The 10,874-nt window shown below is 34.0% G+C and overlaps 1 protein-coding gene across 1 annotated transcript; it reads right to left on the minus strand.

The window, feature by feature from the left end:
- Positions 1–659: 659 nt before the first annotated feature.
- On the minus strand, positions 660–6,206 carry LOC139518173 (C-type lectin lectoxin-Lio3-like). The gene is made up of 4 exons (XM_071309891.1): positions 6,073–6,206; positions 4,762–5,028; positions 1,721–1,915; positions 660–877 (listed from the first exon to the last, which is right to left on the minus strand). Exons 1-4 carry the CDS (start codon positions 6,125–6,127, stop codon positions 660–662), a joined length of 735 nt encoding a protein of 244 aa, XP_071165992.1. The 5' UTR covers positions 6,128–6,206.
- Positions 6,207–10,874: the final 4,668 nt, after the last annotated feature.

Below are 10,874 nucleotides of genomic sequence, written 5' to 3' on the forward strand. Positions count from 1 at the left end.
AGGAAATTGATTTACATATAAGATGATAACTTAATGTTTTGATATTTACTTCAGCAGGAGGCTTGTTATAATTTCAAAGATTACTCTGTAATTATGACCCACAAGACATTTATTTCGCTATACCCAAAATATTTCACTCGCTTCGTAATTATTTTTTTTTGGGGGTGAGCTTTTCAGCCTAGAGATGTAAACGGTTGCGGGATATACTAACGGAACATTCAAACTTGTAAGTCAGCACAAAACTGAAAACGTCATGGTAAAGAAAAGACCCCAATACAAACAACAATGCACAAACACAACATAGACTAAAGGATGAGCTAAACGCGAACATGACTAAAAACCTGGGGTGATCACGGGTGTTATAGAGGTTCTTGGACTTGGAGCTAAAATATGCATATACATGTATATATATATATATATATATATATATATATATATATATATACCAAACGGTAGAGTTTTTCGTATACATGTACATGGACATAAATGTGTATGATCACGGAAGACTCAAATGTAAAAAGTTGTACCATAATACATTCTCATGATAATTTTATAACACTAATAAAATCATTTGGTAAGATTTTATTAAATCTTTTTAATTCTTTGATAACACATTTCTGAGTGGTTAACATTTTTAGTATATTATAAATAAAATGATGTTATACGATTTCACATATATAATTAATATCGTCTTCGCAATATCTGTCGTTCCATAAGTACCCGTAACTGCTCCTCATAGAGGCGCAGTTTTCAATGCCAAACTTATTACTTGGTTGGCCTGTATTCCAAAATGTTGTTGTCATGGGAGATCCATCCGAATATTTCCAAACACCTTCTTGTGCCAGATCATTCCCGTCAATCCAAAAACCGCCAAATACTGCAATAAAAAATAATTTACCATTTTCTTCGTAAATGCATGTACAGGTCATGAATATGACAGTTGCTGTTAATGCATTCTGTTGGATGACAAAGTAAAACATTTTATTTTGTGAGTGTTTATGGACTTTTTGAATTTTTTCTTGGAGGTTGGTATTTTTATATACTTTTTTTAGAAGTATTTGTTCATTGTCAACAAGTGTCGAAGAGCGTCCTTTTACAATTAATAATTGTGTATTGGCATATCAGTTTGTCTGTCCATTCGGTTACTGTTATTTTTTTCAAATGAATACCGATGACCGACTTTTTTTACATGTACGTGGAACACGTGAAGACAGATCGAGCAAACGCGTTTAGGATGCACCACATTTATGGAGAGTTACCTAATATCCTGACTTCAGTTATCTTTTAAAACTTTCCCTTTTAAATACTATAGCAACATATCATCGATTCCGGTCTAAACGTTAAACTTCCTTTGACACGGTTACATGAGGGCTAGAGTATGTTTTCAGTATGCCGATATTGTCACTTTTCAAGTTCTTTGGTCCTCATTAAAAAGAAAGTGTTCCAGTTTTTCGATTAAAAACTGATGCTTGTTCTGTCGATGATTCGTAAACAACATATCTATTGAAAATGTGTTTTCCCACTATTTGAGGAAGATACATAGATGAAGCATGTATCATTGACGTGTATAGAGTTTGAGACCGTATGTTGACTTTTAGATGTCGTGACTTTTTGTGATGGTCACATACACCCAATCTCTCTCTTACGAATTGGTGATAGAAATTAAAACCTTTTTTTTTTATTAAAGCCATATCATTTGTTGAGCTTAAAATACACTTACCGCCGTTTAATGATAAAATCGTTATTTTCACATGATTCTGTTTGTCACTAGTATCGATCCGTGCTAGTCTACCTCCCTCTGTTTTGCTACACGCTAGATTTGATTCATTATGGCTTCTATATGAATTTGTGTATATTTGAAAGCAAAACAGCAAATCATTGACCCAGATAAAGCCTGCCATTTCACATCTGTTAGCTAAAAAAAAAAAAAAAAAACCTTGAAGTTATCTTTTTTTCTATTTGACCCGATTGATTTTTTTTAAATAAAAAATAAAATAGTATTGTTCTTCACATTTCTTGAACATATTTATAACGAAGTCAGAAAGATGTTCTTGTCTGTAAATATATGATACTGGTAGACTGTTGTGTCTTTGAAATAAAGATATAAAAGAGTATTTCAAACATCTGAGAAGAAAATATATAAATTGAAGGACAATTGTCATTGGCCTGAATTAACCTTGAAATCAAAGTTAAACAAATCATACATGTACATACAACAGATAATAGATATCACCAAATTACACTTGGCAGTTACTATACATCAGACACACCAAACACCAATGTCTTACTCACCCGAGTAATAGCAGATATACAAACAAGTTATAAACAAACAGTCAAGATAGTCTGAATCGGTACAGACAAACAATGAAATGGAGATAAACCAGTTGAACTAGCACGCACATACTCCCTTTATTATCTAGACCAAATGTCGTACACCTTAAACACACAATGAAAAAACTACAAAATGCACAAGAAAAATAAATCACTTGTTGCTATAAAAAGAATTAACTAAGTTTAAACTATGTAATATATATTATTAAATAGAAAATGGAAACGGCGAATGTGTCAAAGAGACAACAACCCGACCAAAGAGTAAGAAAACAGCCTTAGGCAACTAATGGGTCTTCAACACAGCGATAAAATCCCACACCCAGAGGCGGACATATAAGTCTATATAATGATCGCTAACTTGAATCTGCTTAAATGTTCAAGACAAGTAACATTTTCAAATCCTTTCATCATCGGAAAAAGAAAACCTTTTTTAACTGGTTTCCAATTTGAAACATTATAAACACATTATTTTAAAGGTACAAAGATTTGGTTGAGAAGTTTTGGCTACACAAACTATAGCAAATCCTATTTTTAAGAGATGGTGTATATAAAGCCCGTTAACTTATATACGGTCCATGTGAAAACACTCTTTTTCAGAAAGGTTTTTAATCTAGCAATGTAATAAGAAGGTTTTGTCGGTACTCCCATTGATTGAGTATTAAATGGAGAGAAAAGAACATTAAATTCTATTAAATTATGAACACTTACGGTCCTACATCTTGTCGATACCTGTATTATGGCCTGTACAAATTCATGTTTAATTCTTATGATTTATATCTGCCTTACATTAATTTAGTTTCATCAAATGTATACGGTACTGATATAATTTATTCTTGTAAACATGAATTATTTATTTATTGTAATAAGCTTTGAGTTAGCATTACACTTTAGTAACTGTGAGTACCGTTTCATTGTGACTCTGAGTTACTAGTTTTGTTTTTGCTTTTTGTCAATCAATGATTTTCCCCATGTTTTGCTTATCCATCACTAGACATGGCTCAGGTTAGTTGGAGGACATCTAGCGCTCGAAAACATGTTTAACTCTGGTACATTCTGTGACTGTCTGTCCCTAGTCGAGAGCCTATGATTCAGTGGTTAACGTTCATCGCTGTATATCACTTTGTTTTGTTTATGTTTATTTTGTTGTACATATATTTTGTTTATTGTGTTGTCCATAAATCAGGCCGCTGGTTTTTTGTTTGAACTGATTACGTTGGTTCATTAAATGGCCTTGTACATGTATATCTGACTAAAAGGTACGGGTTTTGTTCCTTGTTGAAGGCCGTTTGGTCACCTGCTGCTGCTAACATATGTTGTAGTTGTTATATTGGCAGTTATACCACAATTTATTATGTTTATAGTGAGTATATCACGCTTGCAGTGTTTCCTATTGAATTATGACATATATGTTCCCAGTTTGAATGTAAACATGTCCGTGTTTATAAGTTCTACTAAAACGACATAATAATCGAAGGATGACTTCATTTGTATAAATACCGTCTATTACCAATGTTATTTCAACTGATCGGGCGGAGTTTATGTTTTAATTTGCATAAGGACAGTCTATTTGAATATGTGTGTGATAAGGATGATTGCCGTTATAATTATTACTGATTTCTAATTACCTATCAGTGTCATCAAATGAATTTACAAAACAATGATTGCTCACTTTATTGATGAGTTTATCCTAAAACACCTATGTTAAGATGGACTGGTTTATTATGAGCGAACCGGCTAGACTCCGCCCAGTCAAGTGAAATAACTTGAGTAATACTATTTATATATTTCAGCACTTATATTTAAGTTTCAATTTTCTATTTCATACTAATACATTTATGTCTAAAAATGGACAACATGGAATGTTATAATAAGCCTTTTTAAGCTTCAGTTCTCTTTTGATGAATACACAAAACATGTATAAATAGTATTAGATTTGAATGGAAATTGTCACACGTAAGATAAAAACTTGCCATGCTGATCAATTTTACGAGTTATCGTCTACAAATATTAATATTGTAAAAACAAATGTTGACGAGACGGACAAGGTAGTTCTTGCTCTTCTTATTCCAATCAGACGTTCACAGTATTGAGATATTAAAAACACAAGATGCAATTTACTTCCATATTATACTTTTAGCTATGGCGGCCATGTTGCTTAATTGGATTGCGGATATAACGCTCAAACGTTAAAAACTAAATAAAAACTAGGACCTATATTGGCCAAATTTTGTTGCAACTGTTTCATGGTCTAATCGAATATATTTTTACTTTTTATAAATATAGACGACGGAAAAACAACGGACAGAAGTTTAGCTGAAAATGGCCTTTCGGACCAGACCATCCTTAAAATAATCTTACTTGAATAACACTGCAGTAATAAAATATCTTTATATCCTGCTTCTGTTTGTGAATCATGTTTTACAGTCTTACCTTTTACGTAATATTGTTCTCCGTACTTATGTTCCAAAGACATCGTATGATTGTTATCAAATCTGGTTGCATACATTTCACAAGTAAAATCCCGAGTGTTCCAAAAGTACGAATGGCAATTTTCGTTCTGTAAACATGCCAAACAACATGACAAAATTCCATCTTCTGGTGTGTAATGTACTATAACTATCGGATTTGGGTCTGTCGGTCTGTAACCCTCAAATCCCGGCATTCTTATGTATTCTATTTGACTCGATATTGCTTCTCCTATATATGAAAGTTAACAAACCATATCAACATCAAAAGCCTTATTCTAAAAACTGTCAACAAATATTACATTGCAGGTCAAAACCTCATATTACTATGATTATACATGTATATTGAAGAAGAAAAAAACACAAACTCAAAACAAAAAGAACGATACATTTATGATATGAATGAATTAAAAAGTAAAAAACACTGTTCGGAATTATCATTTTCTTTTTTGATGTTCTTTCTCGTCCATTATACAGTTTTGTTATTTAGATAACATGGTATGATATTAAGACCACAGTGGTTTTTAAATGATAAACACTTTTATTTGGTCTCTGGTGTAGAGTTGTCTCATTGGCAATTCAAGTATACCACATCTTCTTATACATGTATTTACATTTTATTTGAAATGCGAATGTGTTCATTTTTATTATTTTCACTGAAATGAATAATTATTTGTGGAAATTATTTCCCTTCGTGTATTTTATAGTTTTACTATATTTATATACGTACAATATATATAAGCGCTTTTGATTAAAATATTAACCAAGTCCTGTCACAATTTTCTGAAACTAATATCTTTTATAGTTAATTCCAGCAAGGGTACACTTAAAATGCATAATAAAAAAACAAAGGATATGGGATATCCAACCGAGACACAAGGTAAGTACATGCACAGCATAAAACACGCAATAACCATAGCAACGACGCTGATCTTCATCTCAATGTCAAATTGATGCATGTCTGCATTTGTGAGACAAGTCTAGACTTGACCAATTATAATACGTTATAAATTTCTGAACAAGACGTTCGATGAATTCTGAAATTCACTGTTAGATTCTGAATTTCACGGTTAGATCCTGTAATGACGTCATATCAAACCATAAGAGAATTTCTCATTGCGTTAGTACAGAAGACAACGTAAACACATCCATAAATTTAGAGTAAAGTGACACTTACTACATATCCAAAATGCGCAGTTCGTGCAGTAAAAACCGTTTTATATTATTAATCTTACATTATGTCTTTTTTTCAGCTCTTGAAATTAAACATGCTTACCTAAAATAATCGATGCTAGAAAAATTCTCTGCAGGGAATCTGCTTCAAAACCCATCGCTGAAATTAGCTTATAAGCGCACTATGTGTTCTAAGTTTCCATGAATTTGATATAAAGGAATTAAAAGGATAATTTCAATATTAAGTATTTTAAATTACGTAATTTTAATGTCATGACGACCTGAAAATCGAAAAGATAAATGGGAAACAGTTAGTAAGATGACACTGATAACTGTACAAATATTGACCTTTCTAATGTCAAGAGCACTTTCGTCAACGGTATTTACAGTTTTTAAAATGATTTAAATGACTAGACTCAAGCTGGCAGCCACTTTTAGCAGCCAATCAAGATAGCAGCCACTTTTTTTTCCAGCAGCCAATTTATTTAAATGCATTATTGATCAATTTAAGTATATTTTGTGTACCTTTTTTTTTCTCTTTCAGATGAATACTTAACAATATGTGATTGTCTCTTATTACACGACTACGTTATACAAATTTTAGAACAATGAGATATTTCATGAAAAGGAGAACATTAACATGAATCAGATTTTTGTTTTGAGAACTATCCCACATTGAATATTTGACAAAAATTTTGAACTAACTGGAGTTTAAAGTCAGATGCAACATCAAATACAAACAAAATAGTTGAATATGTTTTATATAGTGCGGTGACAGAAGTGTAAAAAGTCGTCTAGATCGCGAGTTTAATCTCCCCAAATAACACACGGCTAAAAATGGTCTTAACTTAAAGACAAATATGTCTTCTTTAGTTTTTGCCCTGTCGTCAGAATTTCGTACGGTTACATTTTTCTAAAAAGTCGTTTTAATGACTAGTAGTATATTGGAGAGTTTCAACCCCCCTTTTTCAAAATGAAAAATTGTGTATGTTTTCTCACATTTAATTGAAATAGTTTTTCCTGAAGCCATTTTTATATGTCAAAATATTCTATTTAGTATTTTATTTTCCTCTAATCTATAAAATTTGCGAAGTTTGGACTGTTTAAAATTGAGGTAATTTTAAGTGCAAATTCAGACACAAACTTTGGTCTCTTCTTCATAGCAGTAATAAAAATTATCCCATAATATTTTAAGCATATAGTATTTCATAAAACTAATAAGTGATAAAAATTTCGGAACCAAAATATGAAAAAAACCTTAAGAAATCAATGGAAAAAGAATGGACTAAAAACTTTAATTTCAACACGGAACTTAATCACTTGCCTTCCGTCACATTTTGTGTATTAGTCAATAATTTGCTCTCAACTGATATATGGAATTACTACCTTTTTCGCTATTATATACACATATTTTCAATTAAAGTGCACATATATGCCACATACTTTGTTTGTATATGTTTATATTCTAGGTTTTTTTGTTACAAAACATCAAATATACTTTGTCAGAAAAGTCTTATTGTAAAATCAAAATAATTGACGGATAGTTTCAGTAAATATTCCGTGATATGTGAAGTCCGTTGCAACTTGCTCCAATAAGTCCAAAGAAAAGAATAAAGTCGTTCAATTTTATGCAGTGCTTAATATGCAAAAAAAAACTCGACTGGAATTTTGAGTCAATTTAACCATATAGGGAAGTCGACTTTTGTATCTGCATCGAATAAAAAATTGGATGAGGTGAACATGTTTCATGAAAAGGCACTTGTTTCTGTCAATATGGGTTTACTATCCATACCCGTACGAAAAATCACCCGTACGGGTATGGATAGTCAACCCCATATTGACAGAAACAAGTGCCTATGATTTCATGCGATAGCTGTTAATTCGAAGAACTCCGTGCAGGCAGTTTACCATCGTTCATGCTACAAAAGTTACACAAGTTAACACATTTGTGCCCCCTTTTAGAGCGAGGAAGCTTCTTATCTGATATTCAATGACGGCATACAATTATCGGACTGTTGTCCCACAGTTTCGAGTATTTGTATGCGTTCTAGAATGCAGTCGTTCAACTGGAGCGCTTGTACATTTTGTTGCAACAAAACATTTTAGAAATATCAAAAAAACTACGCAAGTTTGAATCAGATGAGCGTATGAAGAATGTTTTATCTGTGTCAGACAAAGTTAAAATTGAAATAGTTTTTCCGTCCATCTTTTAAACTTCAAGCACTCTGTCATTTTGGTTGCATAACAAATCATTTGCTAAAAACGAAAAAAGACCCAAAAAAATCCAAACCCGTGGAAGCAGATATCTCAGATCACGATACTGAAAACTGACCTCTAAATCTCAATGTCAACGGTAATAGACACAAATAACGGACAGATATTTCATTCCGCTGCAAGTATACTTAGAAAAGACATCGAAACTCTAAAGAAGAATACCCAACTTCGGATGAATTGTCTCTTCCTTCTTCAATTCAGTCAATTTGTGCCTTCGTATTTATTGCAATTCATTTTATAGTTACTCGATGAAACTGCATACAGCCAAGACTATTCTCAGGAAATGGCACCAGAGAAATTGCGTAAATGCTAAGAAATTGTTTTAAAGTCAATCGTGTGTGTGGCCAATTTTGTTTTACTCTTTTTTATTTAGGATTGGCTTTACAAATGTACCATGAGTTTGGTTCAAAACACCTTGTTGAAACATTGAATGCCATTTAAAGTAATGTGCGCCGCTATATAATGTATTGCCAACCATGAAATTGAGCGAATTCAAGATAGTGTGTACATCTCGTATAATGTTTCCTCAGCATCTTTGCAGACACGCATATGGATGTCATCACACCTTCCTAAACCCCCTTTTAGATCTCTGTTAAATCTTGGATGAATTGATAGGGATGGTTTGAAGCTGGTATTTTTTTAGGAACAAATGTCTTCGGACTTCCTACAATACCTTGTCTATACTTGTAAAGAAAAACTCAAAATAACGTGTTTGCTGTGAGCAGAACCTTTCATGTGCAGACATGTGGCCATGAGTGAAATGAGTAGAAATATTAAAACATGTCTTGTGACGGTTGATGAAAATGAAGATGATGAAGATAACGGTTGATTTGGTATAAAACTTGTTGCACTGGTACACCCAGGTTAGGAGAGTGTTGGTGCGCCCTTAAAAAAGTTTAACCGGCCACATTCTGTATGTGTCAGTTTCAAGTCACGAGATGGTAATGCAGTGTTTGTCGTTTGTTTCTATTTGTTTCTTATTCATTTTGTACATTAATCGGGCCGTTAGATTTTTCGTTTGTTTTACATTATTTGTTTCGGGAATTGAAGACTATGCAGTATGAATTTTACTCATTGTTGAAGCCCGTACGGGACCTATAATTGTAAGTTAATTTATGTCTCCTTTGCAATCATATCACATCTTCTTTTTTTTTTTTTTATACCCTCCGGTGGATCGCTATCCTTGCCGTGGTCGGAGGGCTTGCGTGTCTCAGTGACCCCAAGAGCTATGCCAGCTGGAGCTTCGTCTCCTGGTAGGGTTACCCATGCTGGACAGGTCGAAGGGTAGAGACCAGACTAAAGTGATCCGAACATCGTGAGATGCCCGATGTTTTAAATAAAATAGGCTCTCCAACCCGTTTGCCGTGGGTTGCTACCCGTGTCGGTGGTTGACGAGATCCTTGTGGATGAGGGCTATAGCCAGACTCCTTACGGTCAGAAAATACCCGGACGGACGAGACTATAGTTCAATAAGCTGCTTTGGCTTCGAAATCATCTAAACGGGAGGTCGGATGGACCCGGTTCGATCATTCGGCTGGTCATGTCGAGCCCTTCAGTTAATCCTCAACAATAAGCTTTCTTGTAACAATTCTGTGCGGGATGTATCAAGTTCGCAGTCACGTCCGTCAGAAGGGGACGTTAAATCCGATGCCTCGTGTAAAGAGAGTGCCACGCTCTTTGCACGTTAAGAACCCTTGCAACAACTCTTTGAGGGGTCCGTAGGTGGCCTGTTGCAAGGCAAAATTTCTGTCCCTATCCAATATACCCTCATTTTCCAGTGGCAGTCCAAATTTCCCCGACCATCATCCTAGATGGCCTCATTTACAACAACCTACCTATTGTATTTATTGTGAACTTGTTCTCGTCCTGAATATGCATGAAATATTTGCCACTGGACGTTAAGCAACCAACAATCAATCAATCAATCTTGTAACAATTTTCATAATATACACATGTATTTTAAATTAAGCTATTTATATTTTGGATAACTGAAGAAGGCGATGGCTCATGGGTCAATCAAGTGGTACGCTTTCTTTTTCGCTTGATGGATACGCTCTGCTTGAGTATACTATTCTTGGAATATCTGGTGCTTTCCGCAGTGGATCTTGGGTGCTGATTTTGAGGACCAGCTACATTATATATGGAGCTCGTTTTCAGCATTAGCACTCGATCCCGGTTCGCCACGGAAACACAGCATCGCCCTTGTAGGCACTCCGAGGTGGGTGGATGGCAAGAATGGTGAATCTTTCTCCTTTCATATGGCACAACAAAACAAACCCTCGAAATCAGCTTTAATACATAAGAAAAGAAAATGTGATGATTCAGAGCCCTGTCGGGAAGATGACAGTTGGCCCAGATTTATTGTAATAAAAGGAACAGAAGAAAAACCAATTTCAAAAATATCGCCCTTTGTAATTCACAAACAAATTCAAAGCGTTGCTGGTACTGTTAAAAAAGTTTCAAAAATGAGATCTGGCAATTTGTTGGTTGAATGTTCCAACAAAAGTCAATCAACAAATTTACTTACAATGTCTACAATATCAAACTTTCCTGTTTCTGCCTCTCCTCATAACAGTTTGAACAGCTGTAAGGGGATCATTCGAGACAGAAGTCAATACCTTGGTGACCTTA

Source organism: Mytilus edulis, chromosome 1, assembly GCF_963676685.1.
Source record: "Mytilus edulis chromosome 1, xbMytEdul2.2, whole genome shotgun sequence".
NCBI lineage: Eukaryota > Metazoa > Mollusca > Bivalvia > Mytilida > Mytilidae > Mytilus > Mytilus edulis.

What these genes read in the sequence shown, in the direction of transcription:
- LOC139518173 (XM_071309891.1), bottom strand. Translation starts at nt 6,127, where the DNA reads ATGGGTTTTGAAGCAGATTCCCTGCAGAGAATTTTTCTAGCATCGATT. An exon ending in TCTAGCATCGATTATTTTAG is followed by an intron (nt 5,029 to 6,072) that starts GTAAGCATGTTT and finishes TTTCATATATAG; the next exon opens with GAGAAGCAATATCGAGTCAA. An exon ending in GATTTTATCATTAAACGGCG is followed by an intron (nt 878 to 1,720) that starts GTAAGTGTATTT and finishes TTTTTATTGCAG; the next exon opens with TATTTGGCGGTTTTTGGATT.